A 20,101-nucleotide genomic window follows, 5' to 3' on the forward strand; every position below is an offset into this window, starting at 1 on the left:
ACACAGATTAGGAAGGGAAAAAATATCATGTTGTAGTTCATGCCAAAACCAGGGCTGTTACAGATCCATATTGAAAATCAGGGAACTATAATAATAAATCATTTTAAGAAAATCTTGTCTCCATAAAAGGCTTTGCTGCTCTTTAATGAACGCTCAGACTGGGTTTCTTTACACTGTTTTATCTTCTAATATTGTTTTTGAAACTAGATAGGAGACAAGATATATGCAATTTTTCTACTAAGTAATTTAAAGAGCTTCTGACTTGACTCTCATCTCTTTGTGAAGTGATTGCCAAGCTTAAATCTGCCAGCCTGTAATCATTACCCAGGCCAGTGTCTATCTTTTCTTTCACCACACCTTCTCTGCCTCCACTTTCATTGAGATCTCTATTAGAATTGGCCGAGACAGAATTTTCAGAGGGCCATTAATGATAAGTCACCTTAGGCCACCAACTCTAGTCAAACAAGTGTGCCAAAGTAAATAGCAAAATAGCAGAAATCTAGACTTCTACTCTAGAATTCAAGTACGGCCAATAACCAAACAGAAAAAATTACCCTAAAGGAGATTTCTGACTACACTTCCTCTGATAAAGATTTAAAATTCTCATCAAGTTCTTGTTTCATCACTCAACCTCTATATTCAAGTTAGTGCACTCTCCAGTCCAATTCCTGAAACCATCCATACTCATTAGGGTGGAGTTTCACTTCAGTCTTTTCACAATCAACGCAATCTCAACCACAGCCCATCAGGAATATTTCTTTTAGGTTTAAATGTAATTTCATGTATTTGACTTTGTACCCTTTGCCTCTTGCTCTGTCATTGAGAAATGTCTGTCTCTTCTTTACTCCCTGGTATTTACACATAGATAAAGTGTCCCCATGCCTTCACTTCTCCAAGCTATGCAGCCCATCTTTGCTTATGTCAGATGCTCCAATCCTCTAATCCTTTGGCAGCCCTTGCTGGACCCATACAAGTATGGAGAGCCAGAACTGCACACAGCATTCTAGATGTGGGCTGAGAGATGAGGAGAGGGAGAACTTCTTCCCTCAGCCCTCTGGCAATTCTCTGCTTCCTGCTGCCCAGGAATTGAATAATTCATTGTTCCAAGGGTGCTCATGTTCATTTGGTGTCTCCAAGGCCTTTTCTGCCAAGCTTCTTTCCAGCTAGTCAGCCACCAGCCCGTTCTGGTGTATGGGTTTATTTCTTCCCATGTATAGGACTTAGCTGAACTTCATATTGGCCCATTTCTCCAGCCTGCTGAAGCAACTCCAAATTATAGCAAAACTATCTGGTATATCTACCACTCCACACAGTTTTTGCGTCTCCTGCAAAGCTCATTTAGATGTTAGATGGAAGTTTACAGCTTTTCTCTGGAACCTGCAGCATGCTAGAGCCTGCTGTTCTTGCTCTGCTTGAGCTCCCTGTTCTTGCTCTGCTTGAGCTCTCTGTCTGTTCCAGCCCTGCCTCATTTCCTGCTCCAGTTATTTTTTGAGTCCTTGCTCTGCTTCTAGAGTAGACCAGTGCCCCAGGCAGTGGGAATAAATCCAAACAAATATCTCATTTTAGATATAATCTCTTGGATTATTTCTGACAATTAGCTTCAGCTATCTAGTATTGTTTGTAGCATGAAGTTAGTCACATAGAATAGTGTTTCTGGATGGCAGGAGCATTTTAATTTTGACCACGGACAGTATTCTTGAACAGTCGGAATCCTAAACTAGAATTCCAGTATTAAGTTTTGGACAAAAGCTCTTTTCTTTTGTACATAAGAAAACTGTTCAGATTTTAAAATATGCTTGCTCTAAGAACTTACAATTGCTATATAATATCAATATTAGCAGCAAAATTGTTGAAAATTAATTCCAAATCTACCAAAATATCCAACTTAAAAAGCTCTAATTAGCACAATTATTTCCATATTGAAGACGTAAGTGTAATTGTGTTGTCAGTCTTTGCATGTGAGCAACGATTCCCTTACCAGTCAACCATAACAAATGTATTCATGCCGTAGTTTCACATAAAAAGTATTTTCCCAAAATTGGATGGCAGACAACTTTGTTTCATTTAAATTAATTATGGTATTACTTGATTGAAGTATTTAAGTAATTTCAAATGCATCAGCAGGTTCTGTTCCACAGTTGTTTAGATTGTATCAAATTTCTCACAACCATCTGACAAACGTAGGGTCTTTTTAAGTACCTCAGTACCCTTAACATAGTGTTTTAAGAACTTTTCTCACGTGCTCACTTCACAAAGACGTCTTAGTAACCAAGAAATTATTTATAAATTCTGACAAAGCTAATTCTTTGTCTTCTTTCAAATCCCTCTTTAAAATTAGGAAGCTGTTGCTATTACAATGGCATCAGCAGTGGAGACTGCTATCATCATACTGCACAGTTATTACCACAGCCTGACATCCAAACCATCACCCTCATTACATTTCTAAAACCATGTTCATTTCAGCTTCCTCCCCACGTGCTTGCATCACCTGTCTCCTACTGTTTCTAATGTGAAACCTACGTGACAGGCTGCAGAGAAGGTGTCAGTGCCCGTGGTTTGTGTTTGCACTGCATCTGACACCAGGGACTGGAGTTTGTAGGCACTAAGGTGATAGGAAAAAACCTGCATGTTTTTGTTGTAGGTGTAGTGCCAAAAAATTCCTTACAAACTCTAAGGAGTTTAAAATATGGTATTGTAACAAGATTTTCTGATAAATTTCTGAGGTAGAAAACCTGGGAAAGAAAATGACTGTGGGAGGGATGTTACAACATCCTGACAATTTTGTGTCACCACATGCCTTTGTAACTCCACACGGGAAGTATAATGACATTAGAATGCCATTCCTAAACCCCTGTGCTGTTTTGGCTGGGGTAGAATTCATTTTCTTCACAATGGCTGGCATGGGGCTGTGTTTTGGATTTGCACTGCAATCAGCACTGATAATAGAGAGATGTTTTTGTTATTGCTGAGCAGGGCTTGCAGAGACAAGGCCTTTTCTGCTCTTCACACCCCTCCAACTGTGAGTGGTCTGAGGATGCACAGGAAGTTGGAAGGGGGACACAGCCAGGACAGCCAACCCCAACAGACCCAAGCAAAACCCCAAACCATATGGCATCATGCTCAGCATATAAAGCTGGGGGGAAAAGATGGAAGGGGGGATGTTTGGAGTGATGGCGTTTCTCTTCCCAAGTCACCATTACATTTGATGAAGCCCTGCTTTCCTGGAGATGGCTGAGCACCTGCATGCCCACGGGAAGTGGCTTTGCTTTGCTTGTGAACATAGTTTTTCTCTTACTTATCAAAATGTCTTTATCTCATGAGTTTTCTTACTTTTATCTTCCCAATTCACTTCCCCATTCCACAGAAGGGGGAGTGAGAAAGCTGCTGCCTGGAGCTTGGTTGCTGGCTGGGGTTAAACAATTACAACCACAAAATCCATCAAAGAACCCCAGCTATGAGCAATAAGCCATACTTTTTCACAAGATATGTTCCAAAGTATTTTAATTTCAATGGATTCTTGTAGAAATACTGTAAAACCTTATATTTTTTAACAATTAGAGGTAATGAATACCCGTATATACCACAGCAGAAAATAATATCTCTGATGTTTGCTATTACATAATCAGATTTAGGGAAAAAGGTTTCCTGTAAAAAAAACCTGCATGACCAGTATTCTGTCTTTGTTCAGTAACCCTTTCCCTGTAAGTCTACTCCTTTCCTTGTATTCTTTACATTTTACAGCCTTGAAGTGTGTCAGGGCTGTTGTGGCTTTGTTGTTGTTGTTAATCTTTATATAAAATACTGTTATTTTTGTTATCACTGGTTTCATTATTATAAGTATTTTAAGGCAGCGAGCTCTATACTCCAGTGGCATGTGTGTGGTAATATACTGAAATCAACAGGACACCACAGAGAAGTACCACAGCTGCCTCAAGGGATAACAATACAATTTTAGATGTTACATAAGCAAAAGTAACAAACGCACTGGGAAGGGCAAGCATTTCTTTAAGAGTGTGTGATTATACCCAAGGAATATCACTATGTCTGATTCAATCAAAATTTTTTCTTAAATATAAAACAAATTCTTCTCTGTTGCTTCCAAGAAACAACATGCATTATCAGAAAGGAATGCTGTGAAAGGTGCTAGTTCAAAAAATTAAGAATGGAAGTGCTCTCTAAATTTATCTATAAATTATATACTTGAAATCCAGAATGCAATTTTTTACAGGGAATGAGAAAATAAAATACTGCTATTCTCCTCTACTTTGAGTTGTTTTTCAACTCATTTCATTGAACTTTAACTGTGGCAGTCACGTGGCCTTTACTTGTACTTTCAACAACATCTAAAAGTATCACTGTTTAAAAGATTGAGTGTCATGTGGCTTTGTTGATTTCTCACAATTCAAGAGAAGTAATACATAATTTTTTTACACATGAGAGATTGAACAGCCCTCTCAAACAATCTTGAGCCTCTCTGCTTTTTCACTGTAGTTATTTTCCTCAGCTTCCCATTTCTTGGCACCGATGACTTAAATCCTCCAGAGGAATTCAACTATTTCAAGTAGCTTGAGTGCCACTTCTTTGAATCAGGATTTGTGTGATAAATCCAGGCCAAGTAAGAAATTTGTTTGACTTTAACAATGTTACTCACTAAGAACAGCTGGTCCTTCACTACATACTCATTCAACAGGGAATACAGCAGTTGTATGCTTATCTGATCTCCTTCTGGATAAAGAAGCTTATTAAATGACAGTAAACCAAGTACATTGTCTGATGTCTCTGTTCTCAAATGGCCTCAGTCCACAAGGGACAAGCATTCTCTACCAGCTGCATCTGCAATTCCTACTCACAACGTGAGCACGGGGAATTCGCCATTTCCATTCCTGACTCCTATTTAGGAGTCAACATTGCATTTTCTTAGGCTGCAATTTTCAAAATCAGGTTAGATTTGATAGCATTTCAACATGAGTTTTCAAATTCTTTCATAATTTTCTAAATTCATACATGATTCTTTGTAGCTCCTATATTTTTATGTTCCTTTTCACAGACTGCTGAGTTTGGGGATTCTGAGCAAGAGTCCTCTTGGTGTCATCTCACATATTTTCATGGGCAAAAACATTAATGCAGTTAAATTTTGTCCCACTCAAAGGAAGACTCCTGTCAATACCAGACCAAGTACTAAGCTGCAATAGGAAGAGCACTGCCAGCTGGTCAAGGCAGGTCATCCTTCCCCTTCCCTCAGCCCCTCTGAGACTCATCTGTGTTGCTGTGTTCAGTTCTGGACTCCGCAGAACGAGCAAGACACAGATGTACTGAAATTGCTTCTGTGCAGGTCATCATGAAGAGGATTAAAGGACTGAAGCACTTCTCCTACAATGAAAGGTTGAGAGAGCTGGAACAATTCAGCCTGGAGACCAGAAGGCTCATGGGTGCTCTTAACATGACATATGAATACCTGAGAGAGGAAGACAGTAAAGAATATGGAGCCACACTTTTCTCAGTGGAGTTCAAAGGAAAGACAAGAAGCAATGGACACAATGAGGATTTTCACTATCTTCTCAGTGAAGAATATTTCCCTAGCACCCAGTGGGAACCTTCAAATGCCATTTGTGATCCCTGACTGTTTTACACTCACTGGCACTACCAACAAGAGTTGGATTTCCTCAGCTTTGTACCTTCGCTTCAAGTATGGAGGGTACTATGCTACTATGTCATCCCTTAGTCTGTTCTTCACGAGACAAATCAAGCCCAGTTTCTCCACGGCTCTCCCCAGGGAGCATGAGCTGTGAGCCCTTTACCACCTTGGTAAGCCTCTAGTGAACCCTTCAAGTGCCATCCTGGAAACCCAGTCACCATTTAAGCGTTTCAACACGGCTGAATCCAGCCCGTTTGCACTTGGTTAAATTACAGGGAATGGTTTCCACCTTTCCACACCAGCTTCCTCTATGTAGCATCATTTCTGAGTCACCCAAGGGCATGCTGTAGTCATCTTGCTGACACTAATAGTTACACTCAGCTTACTCAACAAATTCTGAGTAAGACTGTTAGTGTGGTTATATGTAGGTCTGCGAGTTACTGGAACACTGCACCATTTTTCCACCATTTGGCAAGTTGTTCTGAGAACTCCTAGTCTAAAGAGTTAGTTGCAGAAGCAGACAAATTTTGTCCTGACCACAGACTTCTCCACATAAAAATTCTGATGAAACTGTTATCAAGATTAAAGAACTCTCTGGCAATCTTGTCAATTATGCAGTATTTCTTTCCTCCAGAAAATGTAATCAAGCATTCCTTCATGTTCTTTGTCAACATCACACACAGACTTTGATCAGAATATAGAAGGAATAAAACACAGGTGGTTAAGACAGTGTCACCAGAGTATTTTTGTTCTCTGGAAAAAACCCTGACACACTTCAGCAAACACAAAAGTATTATTCTTTCTCCCTCAGCTCCTACAAGAGTTAAAGCATATTGACACTATTCTAAACCTCTGGAGCTAGCCAAACCTGCATAACTTTACATACTTGTCAGTGACATCATGCCCATTCAGCATGTTCCAAGAGAAATGATCTCATTTTGAATCAACTCCTGATTCCTTTGGTGTTTCCTACCTTCAGCCTTAGACTTCTTACAAAGCATAACTCATAAATACCAGTTCACAGCTGTGAGCATGCAGTGAGCATGCACATCATCTGGGTGTAATGGTCTGCAGGACTGCCATGCAGTTTGCTTTCCAGTAACCATTCTAATATAAGTAGTACTTTGAGTGATGTGGAAGTCATGCCTTAGGGTAGGCATGAAAGCTTTCACTAGCATTTGAATCTATTTCCACTTTGTCAGCACCCACATAAAATCAGCTTTCCATTTTTATTCACAGATAGGCACCTAATAGTACTCAGGATGCAGACTAGAGAGGGGATTGCTTGTCCAGAGATACCTAAAAGCATCTGTGCAGAACTGCTTACCAGGTACTTATTTAATAGTCAGGTTCACATTTAGGCTGCCTTTTCATCTCATCTTCTGAGAACGCATATGCAGGGGCTGAGCTCTTGTGTGTTTTATGAAAAGGCCAAGGATACTTTAAGGATATTCTATCCTTAAGATAGCATATTCTATTCTTAAGACAGGATATCCAGATGCTGCAATCTCTCCGCATCTTGAGATATCTTTTATAAATGCAGTTCCCGTAACACTAGCTTACACCAGGGCTTCTGAGCAGTGCTTTGCCAAGGAGTTCACTAGGAACATGCTTTTAGCCCTCTAGACTGCAAAGTGTGCCCAGCCGGGTTTGGAAGCGCCCGGCACACCTTGACCCAGGCAGCCTCCTCCCCTGCGCTCCCACCGCCAGGCGTCACCCTGCCGATGGGAACGGGCAAAAATCCCAAACCGACCGTGAAAGAAAGGAGCAGGGAAGGAAATCAAACGGCACTTGCACAAAGTGAGCGCATACCCAAGTCAGCATCCCTTGCAAAAACAGTAACTAATGGGAAACACTTGGGAAATAGCCTTTTGCAAAGCACAGAAAAACATGCTAATGAAAGTAACTAAAAAACATGTAAAAGTTAAGGTTTTATTCAAGAGAATTATTCCGTTCTTCTAATCCTTCTAAGGCAATCTCCTCTTTTCTCCCATATGTAGCATTCAGCTGGAGTCTACGTCCATTTAACATCTACTGGAAAGGAGAAAATAAAAATCTACTCTCCCCCCGCCCAAGATACAACTTGATGGAACTTGGCATAATTTCTGTGAAGACATCCCGAGAAGGACACAATGAGCTCTGCATGAAAACATTTCTAACACGAACTGGCTGTGTGTCCTTCAACGCCAGGAAGTAACTAAATGTCAAAATACGCACTAAAACAGAGATTTCGCAAGATAATGATAGTTCACACAACTGTGTGACTAAAATTTCAGGAGACAGCTGCCTTTTCAAAATCGCCAGCACAGGTAAAAAAAAAAAAATCACCAATCAAAAATGAACTTACGGGATCATCGTATTTTAGGGGGGAAAAAAAATTAAAGTGAGGACTGCTCGTATGAGAAGCAAGGATTAATAGGGCGTTTTGTCAGGTTAGGAGAGTGACACGTTTGGAGGAAGCAGCAGGGAAGAGAGAACGGACTGAAAGGAGAGCAGCAGAGTTCCCGGGACCCGAGGGTCACAGGCGGCGGGGCTGCGGGCACAGCTCCGGCTGCTGGAGGCGAGGGGCTCCGGGGGGAGAAGCGCACCTCGGCGCCTCCTCCTCCTCCTCCCTGCGGCGGGGCGGGGAGGGAGCAGGTGAATGCGCCCTTTGTCCGGCCGAGGGCCCAGCAGACCCACGACCGGGCGCTGTTTGGGCCGGCCGGTGTCGGAGGGGAGTCCCCCCGGCCGAGCTGTCCCGCCGCTGCTCGGGACAGGGCACGGCACCGCGGCTCGCACAGCCGGGCGGAGGGGAGCGGGATGGGCGCGGAAGGCGGGGCCGGGAGGGGAGGTGGAGGCTGCGGCCGGGCTCCCCCGCCTCTCATCTCCTCAGAGTCCGGCAGGCGCTCCGCTGCTGTCCCGAGGCCGCCTTCCCCTCCGAGCGGCGCCGCCGGGCGCTGCTCCCCACGGACGGACCCGAGACGCGCCGCCGCCGCTGCCGCCCCTCCTCGGCGGGACCTGGGGCGGGGAGGAGAGGCCGGGCTGCCGGGCCGAGGTGAGTGAGCCCAGGGGCGGACGGGGGCCGACCGTGCCCGGAGCCGCCGGGGAGGTGTCCGTGTGCGCCCGTCCGGGCGGGCTGCGGCGCGTTCCGACTCGGGCCCCGCCCGCCACGCGGCCGGGCCGGGCCGGGCCGGGCTGGGCTGGGCTGGGCTGGGCCGGGCCGGGAGCACCCGGCGAGCTCGGGCGCCTTGAGGGAGTGCACCCCGCCGAAGAGGAACTCTCTCCGGCTCCCATCCTCTGGGCTTTCATTCGGTTTTCCACCGAGCTCAGCAGAATTTCTGAAGAGAGAGGAGAGTTATGAGCTCGTGTGCCGAGTGCCTACAGCGTCCCGCACGATGCAGCGGGCACTTGGAAAGTGAGACACACATCCCCAGCAGTTCCATGCTGCAATTTTCCGATAGTGCCGAGAGAGAGGTGCAGGCACTATCCCGCGCCTCTTCCATCCCCTCCTCGTTTATTTTGCGCATTTTTCTTTTTTCGTGGAGTCAGCCCTGAAACCCCTTACTCAGGAAAACTTCCCAGTGACTTGGGATGGTGTTTTCCCGGGATAATGTCAGCACAGTGTAGATCCCTGATGGTTCAGCGTTACAGTGAGCGTGCTGTCTCGGTACAAAATCCAGCGGCGTGCTCACAGCGCTGGAAACTTGGCTTTCTGCAGCGGGACGCTCTCCACCCCTCGTTGACAGCTGCCTCCCAGAGCGGAAGGGATGTGCGCTGAGGATGGACATTAATATAATTGTTTTCTCTTACTACAGTTGTGAGTTAGGTGACTAACTGTCTCTTGCAGGACTCTAATTTTTCTTCGGATATATTCCAGAAAGACATATAGTCTAGAATACTTATTTCTAGCAATTTATAAGGCACTGAATAGTGAATTGTAGGTACTCTTCTTCTAGGGTTTTGAAAGGCTATTACTGTTGTTACTGGGAAATAATTTCGTGTTAACTGGTATCAGAAGCCAGGTGAAATATGATGCTTGAGTTTCCTTGCATTAAGTTGCATGGCTGAAACACATAGTTCCCTGGATGAACACATGCATTCATTCGCACACACTTTCTTTTTTCTTTGTCTTGTTTTCTGCTATATAAACCTCTAACGCTGTATTTAACATTGTATTAAACATTGTATTTCAAAAGAACCAATAAATCAGCTTTTAGGATCAGCTGCTGGCATTCTAGCTCATGGGTTGCTTTTGTTCACATCATATCATTTATTACATCCTCATCAATATAAACCTTTAACTGGAAACTAATAATGGACTTGAAAATGTCTGAATGAAGCGTGATAGGAGTACACGAACTGGGTGAAGCAGGCTTTTCCATACAGAGCTTCCCAAACTAAATTACACTTTTGGACCTCTAAGACAGCATTGGTAGCCAGAAGGTAGGCCTCAAAACTAGTGTCTGCCCTTCATATTATGAGTTCCTTAAAAACAGATGTGGAATTCACTGTATTTGTTATTAGGTTCTTTACAGGTAAGTTCACCCTACTAAGTTCTATTTGCTAACTATTATTTGAATTGTAACAGCTAGAAATCATGTAAATTGAAACATGTAGAAGTAGAAATGGTAAAATCTGAGGCTTTATGAAGATATGTGATACCCCAAAACTTTTGATAAAATCACCAGGACTAGCCCTAGGAATAGGGGGGAAAAACAGAAGTGTGCCTTCATCAGTCCATACTTTCTTGTGTGCAGGATATACAAAGGATAACCTTTTCCTACACCATTAGCTGGTATAGGAAGGGGTTAACAGCCTGACCTTCAGAGAGAACTCTTGTTGACCCTCCTCTGCAACACTTGTCTGAAAGGTTATGCTCAAAGGGAGAGCTGACTACCAGGAGGGAAAAATCCAAAGAGAAATACTAAGGGAAAGAACACTTCAAAAAAGAATACTTCAGCTTTAGGTGCCTGGTGGCCTGGCAGAGAGCCAACCCTCATAGCAGACAGTAAAAGACTGAGACTCATCCACTGAAGGAACTAGACACCTAACCTAGGAACCTTCCTAAAAGAAGGAAAATTGTCAAAGTCTGATTTCTCTAGATAATGTCCCAAAAGATTTATAGATATAAAAGAATCAGTATTTAGAAAAAAACATTTAATATCTAGTAATTCAGCTGTTCGGTAGGAAAGTACATGGAAGACCCATGAAATTTTCTTAAAGGTTGTCACAGAAAGTCACCCTGTGGTATGGACTCTGAGCTTCCAGTAGCATGGTGCCAGTGCCTCTCCTGCAGTGTGCAACAGTGTGATGCATACCTGGGAAGCGCTTGTTGCAAGGTCCTTGCAAGCCCTGTAGTTATTTCATGCTCTTCAAAATACTGTCTTCCCTGCTATCCTAGGATTTCCAGAAATAATCTCTTTCAGTTTATTGATTGTCTTTCTTTTTTCTTCTTTTTCTGATTTTTTGTCATCCCTAACAGCTTAGAACCATTTCTGTTACTACTGGTGGTGATGAGTATTGCCAAAATAACTGGAAACAGCATAAGTGAAGCTCCAGTTTCTTGACAATCTTGAAGGGAGAATTTACCTCTAAAGCCCCAGAGTGACTGTCAGGTAGACCAATTCTAAACCCTAAAATATATTAGAAACAACACCTCTCCATGAGCTTCTTGTATCAGCAAGTCTCATGAACTTAAAATCCATCTTCACATTTTACGTGTTTTTTCCTGTAAGCTGTTTCAAACTAATTTATTGTCATTTAAAAACTTGAATTAATGCATCAGTTCCGCTGGTGACAGGGATATTTGGCTTTAATATTATTTTTCATTAGTAATTTTCTTATGTTGATTTATGCTTTCTCTTATTCTCTGCTTTACCCAGAAAATAAGCTGAGCTTTTTCCATTCCCAGAGAACAGACTTTCCTTTCTCTAGTTGACTGTACCTTCTCTAGCAAGTGTGTGGAGGACAAGGAAGAAAACATTTTGAGGGAGAATAGGCCTCAAAGTTCCAGTATGGCATTTCAAAACCTGTTTTACATCCTGTGTTTGTTTTGCAGGGAGTTTCTACAATGGAGAAGAGGGAAGGTGGTAATCGTGCCATTGATCAGAATGCAAGTCAGAGCATCATGCCAAGAAGAAATACAGGAAATCTTAACTACTTGGTAATGTTTCTGTAAAAAAGCAGCTCATATGTCATAGAATAAAGCAATCCTTGATTCAGTTTTGTCCAGAGTGTTACCATCACATTGGCATATCATGAATATTTCTGAAGTGTTGTCACAATATTGACATGAGGAGATAAAAAGATAAAGAACATCTCATTCAATTTAATCACAGTCCATGATAAAAAATAAACAAAGTTTGAGACAGCTAAAAATTACACGGGGGTAGCTGCTAATTGTATCTTACAAATGAGCGAAACTCCATAGAAATAGTTCAGGATTTTTACACAGGAGTATGAAATTTATCTATGGCAACATTGCACTCAGAAAGTTTTCCACATCCTACAAAAAAAAGTCCTTTAATCCTTTCTTATGCATGGTATTTGGGCCACATCATTAAGTCTATAGCTGAAATTTGACATTTGAAGTCTGTAACTCATATAATAAGAAGGTGAAATGATGCTTCACATAATGTCATCCTTCCTTCCTTGCAGTGTAGTTATCTTCCTGGAATGAAAATCTATTTTAAAATCACTGCAGATAATGAAGAATGGGAAATATATGCTACGAGTGCCTTACTCTAGTGCCGACTATGTTGTTTGATATGTTATGCTTCCAAGTTACCTCATAGTGCATATGTTTTGTATATGGTTCCACTGCAATAAGTTGTAAAAGTCATGATAGCAAATACTGTCATTACTGAAGTTTTTAATCTTCTCTTGAACTCCCTTTGTATTTCCGTTCTGTCTCTTCCAGAATGTGGATATGCAGGTTGCCAATCCATCAGAAGCAGCTGCACTTTTTGATTTACATCAAGCACACCATTTTGGTGAGTTTGAACACTCTTCAGAACAGCACTGCAAGCAGGATCTGTTCCCAAAGTGGCACTTGCCAATGAAGATAGCATCTGTGATTTCATTATTAACATTTATTTACACTTCCATGAGAGATGTCATATATCCTTTTATAACCAGAAAGGAAAACGTTTTCTATAAAATTCCAATCCTTGTCATAAATAAAGTTTTACCAGTGACTTCAATTACCCTTTTAGCATTAGTGTATTTACCAGGAATATTAGCTGCTGGTTTCCAGTTGTACTTTGGCACCAAGTATAAAAGGTTTCCTCAGTGGCTGGATAGATGGATGTCATCAAGAAAACAATTTGGACTTCTCAGTTTCTTCTTCGCTACATTGCATGCCTGCTATAGCCTGTGCTATCCAATGAGAAGATCATACAGATACAAGCTGCTGAACTGGGCATTCCAGCAGGTACGATGGGCACACAAACATCAACCCTTCTGTATTCAGAAAATCCTTGGTTTGGTCATTCAGGCAAATCTGGATGGGGGAAAGCCATTTTCATTGCCTTTGTTTGATTTTCAAGTACATTCACAGAGAGTGCTGTTCAGGGATGGAGCAGGACCCAGTTGCCAAAGCATGTAATAGAGAGTTAAGAGTCATCACAGCTGTGCCAATGTATATTAAATAAGTAATTTTCTTAACTTGGGATTTTTTTCCATCTATAAAATGCACAAAATTGTATGTCATAGGAACATGTAAGTCTGGCACACTATTAATTTAGTGTAGCTTAATCTTCTCTGGACCAGTGAGATCTAGAAACAAAAACTGAGCACTGAACATTTTTAGACACCTTTGCAAAGTGAATCAGCCAGCAGTGAAGGAGGGCTGAGCTAAATCACAGTAATCTGTATTTGCACAAACTAAATTTGTGAATACTTTTGGACTGAAACCTAGCTTGCTTAAAGATAGGATTTCAATGATGCTTCTGACTCATGGTCAATAATTGGCATGTAAAGCTCTCCAATGTCCTCTGTAACTAGAGAGTTCCTAATGCTCACCTATTTCCTTCTGTGCCATAGGTAATGCAGTATTAGGGATATTCCAATATAAGGTATAGACTGCAAAATGTATGTTTTCATTACCCCTAAAGTCTTAACTATTAAAAATTATTAAAAGGACAATATGATAATGTCAGTAGATTCTTAAGATTTTTGTAAACAGTCAAATTACCTGTTGAAAACTCTGAAATCAGCCTTACTGGTAATCTGACTTGAATGAATTACTAGAAATTTCCTTGAGATTCCAGTCTTCAAGATGCAGAAATGATATTTGGGGCATATTGTGCCATGGTGATCACTAGTAGGATTAAAGTGCTGTTGCAGTAGTTGTAGATAGGAGAAGCTTTGACATCAGTTTATTAAAATCACAAATGTACCAAGTTGTGGTTTTTTATAAAAAAACAGAGCTAAACAACTCCTTGGCAGGGTATTTTTATTAAGAGGGCCTGCTGAATTACTTCCCTGAAGTAGTGCTGTTAATATATTTCCTGTTGTTATAATCTCCCTGATATGGTATTTAGCCATAGGTGGGTTTTTTTCTTGTCAAAACCAAGATTTACCCTTGCTGTGAAGGCAGGTTAAGAGGCCTCAGAATCAAGCTCTCCTGGGCCGAGACACTGATGATGTCTAAATTCTTCTGTCTAAAAGCTCACCTTTGCACTGCTCTGCAGATATTAGTGAAGATTTGTCATCAGAAGTAAATAGCAATTATATTCAAAGACATTCAAACCAAAATACTGATTTTTCTTTGTTTATTTTATTAATATTTTGGTGAAAATAATGAAATTATATTTAATCCAATCAGCCAAATGTGCCAGTCTGTAATTTTTATTGTGTTCTTTTGGCAGGTCAAACAAAAAAAAGAAAATGCCTGGATTGAACATGATGTTTGGAGAATGGAGATTTATGTGTCTCTAGGAATTCTGGGACTTGCTCTGCTGGCCCTGTTGGCAATAACATCAATTCCATCTGTCAGTCATTCTTTGACCTGGAGAGAGTTCCACTACATTCAGGTGTGCATGAATGTCATTACTGCACGTTGTTAGTCCCATTTGTAGAACTGTTTGTTATCAGCTAAGACCATTAGGAGTTAGAAATATCAAACACAGAGTTAGTGAAACCAATTGAAAAGTTTGTTCCGTACTCTTTGTTAACTGGTTTGTGAGAAATGTTCTTTCCATTACTCTTTCATCAAGAGAACAGGTTGTTGTGTTCAGTGTATAAAATGGAAAAAAAAGACAACTTCATACAACTTTGTTTTCTCCTCCTGACTTTGTGGCCAGCAGCAGTTGTCCCTTTGAGACCTTTTCTTAGCTCTGGTGCTGAATTAATCTTCTAGGTACTTATCTCTCCGGAATGTCCCATGTCCTGCTGAATTTCAAGTAGGTGGCATTGAATCAATCAATGCTGTTCCCATATGACACAGTGCATTCTGAGAGAGACATCTTAGAACAGATGCTGGATAATCAAATCCAGCCAGTCTTGAGTTTGCTACAGCTGTGCTTGTTTCCTTAACCCAGGCATCTGGGTTGCTCTCAATTCTCTTATCATATGCAGTAATAATCAGGGTGGTTCTGCTGACATCAGTATGGTCACACTAGACTTAAGGAAGTGTTGGATCAGACCCTCAAACACCAAAATCTGAAAATTCAATAAATACCTGGCATTTGAGAATTTGATTTATATTTTAAAAGCAGATCTGAAGTGTATAATCACCAGTTAGTGATCTGCACACTCTATGAAGTCCACCGTGTGTAAGATAAGTGTACAGAGAATATGGACAAGTCAGAAGGAAGTCTCCAAATGCATGACTGCTTTCACTATTGAAAGACTATGGTTAAGAAACCCAGAAAAGTAATACTTCTGTATTGTATTTATGTTATAAACAAATAAGCTTATTACTTAATAATCATATTCTGTACATTCAGCAGTTGGAAAGACAGTATTCAACTTCACTAATGAGTACAAGATTATTAAGTGACAAGAAACTTAGTAGTAATTTTAAGTTTTCTTTACTCCTGAATTTTGTAGACAAGCTAAGCCAAATTTATCACTGTAAGTGAAATGAAAGACTTGAGCTTTCTGTAGTTGAGCAGTGCTTTGTGATTTTAATTTGGCTTAAATTTTTTCTTTGTGAGTAATCAATCCCTTAACATACCTGGTTTTTAACTCATAACGATTTATCACAGAATTAAGTAATTTAGTATATAGAGGGCATCTGTAAATCAAGATATTCAGGATTGAGCATGTCTCAGGAATAACCCACAATCTCTTCCGTATTTTAGCTAAGTATCATAGCAATACTTGAAAAATGTGCCTCATCCATTTTCTTTTACAGTGACATAAAGGACTACAGTTGGAGTCTTGACTTATAGTTCTTACCTTTTAGTTAAAAGCCAATGGTCGCTTTTGACTTGAGTATATTGGTCAAGGCCCGTTCAGATTTCTGTATTTGCTTAACTGAGTACTTTTTTGCCAAGTTGGGAAAAATAAATAGCTTGCTATTTTCTTTCTCTTTGCAGAGCAAGATGGGATATTTAGCCCTGCTGCTGTGCACTGTTCATGCACTGGTGTTTGCTTGGAATAAGTGGGTTGATGCTAACCAATTCATCTGGTATACGCCACCTTCATTTATGATTGCAGTTTTTCTTCCTATTGTAGTTCTGCTTTGTAAATGCGTACTGCTCCTCCCATGTTTTAGGAAGAGGATAAGAAAAATCAGAAGTGGTTGGGAAGCTAAGGCACAAGCCAATCAAGCCAGCATAACTTCCAGACTGTAGATCAAATATGGACATTTCCTGTCTATGTATGGAAATGTGCTCAAGGCCATGAAATTTTCACTCATGAGCTCTGTTTTCACATTTGCTATAGATATTTCTTTCTCACTTTTCTTTTTAATTTCAGAAGTATGAGATACTTGATGCAATTTCATCATTTTCAAAGACAGAAAATGAACGCATTTATTTTACACTTTAAAAATCTGCTTTTCAAATCCAAGTGTTTTTCATTGTCTCTATCCCAGTTCTTTTGTATGCAAAAGCAAACATAAATCATTTCTCCAGATGACCACAGAAAGTAAAAAAATTAGTACACCACAGAGCCCAGGAATGTTTTCTGCTTCGCACAGCTATGTGTATACCTTCATTAAATCTCAGAATTACAATGGGACAAAAACTAGAGTATTTATCATCCCATTGCCTCCTAGCACCTGCAGCCTGTATTTCACTATGCTCAGTAGGGACCTTGGCGTATGAGCCAGACATAAACTGTGTATTCCTGCGAGGTCTTGAATGTACACAACTGGGCAAGCAGAATTACAGGGATCTTTACAAGGTAAACACCTCCTGAGGCTTGTGCACGGTCTAAAGAAAGAGTTTTTAGACTCAGATCTCCATCTTATTCAGGACTAGGTGTGTCTGTTTACTTGAAATGATGAAACATTTCCCATATTTTTTCCATGAACACGTTCTTTTGTTTCTGATGCTGGAAATTTTCCATGCTTTTGACCTAAGCCTGCAGCCCTTAACGTGTGCTAAACTTTATTTGCACAAATTATCCCAGTGGGATAACTCTTATCAGGTAACATGTTTTTTTGTTTACTCTAGGGCCAGCACAATTGTGTGACTGGAAGAAAAACATTAAAAATAGACATTTGAATCTTGCCATTGATTTGGTGAGATTCTCATGTTAAATGATTCCCAAATGCATTGCTTTTACAGAAATTTTCCTAGTAACTTTAATAAGCTCATTAAATCCTTTCCTTACATTGCGCAGGTCTGGCTGAAAGTTTTAAATTAATAATTCATTTGTTAGTATCTGTTTTGAAATATGTTATTCAGTAGTAAATATTTTCACCCAACATCAGGAACATTTCTTCCAGTCTGCCTGCACAAGTTGACTAGGACTTGGACTGTTGATGCCACCTATTGCCACATCTAGCCATCTCTCTCGAAGCTACCATTGAATGCTTATAGCCAGAACTTGAGACTTCATATTGGAGTCTCTTCACTGCTTTGTAAGTCTTTAGTAAACTATGTCCTAGTAACTCAATTCCCAGCCTGCAAGCTGCTCAGGGAAGTGGTTGACTCGCTATCCCTGGAGTTATTTAAAAGACATGTAGGTGTGGTGCTTTGGGATACGTTCTCATGGTAGGCTTGATAGATTTATGGCTGGACTCAACGTAATGATTCTATGATTTGCTTTTTAGGCATTCAGATAAAACAGTGAGGTAGATCTATATAGGCTAAGAAGAAAATGCCATTGACAGTATTTAATTTCTCCATTTGTAGCAGACATGATTTAGTTCAATACTGATGAAACTAAGTTCATATGTACATTTTAATTTATGTTTATGTATCTGTTTCAAAATTCAGTGTATTAATAACCTATATACTATTATAATACATTAATTGAATGTGTGTGCACATTTTAGGCACTTATTTGTGTAACACTAATTAGTTTTATAAAACTGTGTGTCATTAAATGCTTCAATGTATGCTGTACCTGCCATTTTGTCATATACATCCAGGGTAAAAGGGTAAAAGGCACAGTACACTCTAGAGGAGTTGCTGATATAAACAGTCAAGAGGAACCATTTTCTCCACACTAGTGATGAGCCTGGAGCCTCCAAAGGAAAGAAAACAAAGATGTGGAAAGCAAAATGGACACTTTCATAGTATAATGAAATTACGTTTTTCCTGACAGAACCTTCAACTGTATATTCTAGCATTCAGAGATTTTGTGAGAAGGAAGAGGAAGCTTTGGAGGGAGACCTGAGATCCCTGGAAATAATGATCAAAGATCAAGAGAAGTTCAAGAATAGCAATGGCATTGAGGAAGGGCATGTATGGGCATACTTTTGTGTAAGAATCCCTCATTCTAGTGGCAGTGGCTTTAAAATGTCTCTACAAGGCCTGCAAATAACTTTTTCTGTTGTTACACATCTCCAATGTGTTTGAGAGACAAAGAATTGAAACTCTGAAGATATAAATTGTTAAAGGAGCCTGAGGAATTTTATTCCAAATTCATTTGGAGAGGTCATAGCCAGAATACTCTTCCCAAGACGTGATAGCAACAATCATTGTTCAGGAAGCTAGAGCCAGGTCTGTGTTGGCTATTGTGTAACACAAATTCCTGTTGACAGCAGCATTTACTGTAAGCAGTCCCTCCCTTTGGCCACTCTTCTCTGTTCTCTCAGTGCTGCAAGTCTTTAAAGATATGAAGTTCATCAGAGTAGGACATTGGATCCAGTTGAAAAGTAATGCAGAGAGAATGATTCAGCCAGATCCACTCATGGGCTTTGTTCAGCTGACAGCCATGCACACATCAGTAGGAAGAACGAGAAGAGGAATGGTATAAACAGGCAGTTTAACTTAAACCAGCCCTAAATGAAAGGTTCCAAGTGCTCCTAAAAGTTAAAACGTACATTATTTCATCCTATTTCAGTAGCAAGAATATTCCCTTGCTTCATTTCTTTGTCATGTTCTTAGTTTTCTATGAATCAGTGGGCAAAAATGTGTTCTAGAAATTGTCATCAAAACCCATATAAAACTGACTGACTTCTACGTGACTGTGGGCTATGTGGTTTCATTTGTAGAGATGATAATCTCACATCTGCTCTTTTCTCCTACATCCATAGTTTCTAGTACTGTCCGTTAACAACACAAAATGCTATGTTAACCATTTTTGAAATTCCGACTAATTTCTTTTAAACTGTTTTTCTTTAAATGGCATGAAAAGAATAATTTTTAAAAAATGAAACAAAAAGACCATTTTTTAAAAAAGCCCCTGAAGAATGTAATCCACTGTACTTGCTTTATGTGTCTGGCAACGACTGCCAGTGATGTTTTTTCAGTAATGCCAGGATTTCTTGATCCCATGAGCATATTCTGTTGCTGATGGCAAAATTACTTCTTATTATTTATTTTATTAAAGCACATCTCATTGAATCAGTTGCATTAGGGTTCAATTTTTGCATCTTTTTTTGAACTTTTCTGTAGATTAAATTTAACATTTGAAGGGGTGAAGTGAGGCTAATTTATTAAGTAGGCATAATAAGTCTTCAGAGATTTTTCAACTGAAAATACATAAAACCAATCCATGAACGCAACTCTTTAAACATAAAGACCACAGCTATTTTCAATAAAGATAATACAACAGAAGTTTGAGTTGTTTTGTATATTTTTTTGTTTCTTTTTATGTATGTTTAATCTTAATAGCTTGAAAGTATATTGCTGTGATAAATATACTATGTCTTTGACTTGGTTAAAGATGTGTAGTCTCTGTGGGACTTGCAGAATAATACCATTGCTAGATAGAAGTATTTGGTACTTAAATTTCATTTGTTTGGTCTCACTACTAAAAAAGAAGCGAGGCAAATGTGGGGATTTTTTAACTGGATGGTCAAATTTGTAGCTTGCAGTCATGTGCAGTCTTTATATACATACTTACAATTTATTGTGGAAT

The 20,101-nt window shown here is 40.1% G+C and overlaps 1 protein-coding gene across 3 annotated transcripts in view; it reads left to right on the forward strand.

Annotated features, from left to right (window-relative positions):
- The window catches only part of STEAP1 (STEAP family member 1), a 109,691-nt gene extending 89,894 nt beyond the window's left edge, over positions 1-19,797 (forward strand). For 2 of the 3 annotated variants that reach the window (XM_088161358.1, XM_088161365.1), the window contains 5 exons: positions 7,636-7,944; positions 11,673-11,777; positions 12,534-13,046; positions 14,485-14,649; positions 16,159-19,797. In XM_088161358.1, coding sequence (XP_088017484.1) covers positions 11,685-11,777; positions 12,534-13,046; positions 14,485-14,649; positions 16,159-16,416 — 1,029 coding nt within the window. In that variant the 5' untranslated portion in view covers positions 7,636-7,944; positions 11,673-11,684 and the 3' untranslated portion in view covers positions 16,417-19,797. Of the gene's footprint in view, positions 1-7,635; positions 7,945-8,500; positions 8,670-11,672; positions 11,778-12,533; positions 13,047-14,484; positions 14,650-16,158 lie in introns of those variants that run through there. The other variant, XM_014875600.2, reaches the window with a different exon arrangement.
- The last annotated feature ends 304 nt before the right edge of the window (positions 19,798-20,101 follow it).

The sequence above is a fragment of the Sturnus vulgaris genome, chromosome 1 (genome assembly GCF_052056855.1).
Source record: "Sturnus vulgaris isolate bStuVul1 chromosome 1, bStuVul1.hap1, whole genome shotgun sequence".
NCBI lineage: Eukaryota > Metazoa > Chordata > Aves > Passeriformes > Sturnidae > Sturnus > Sturnus vulgaris.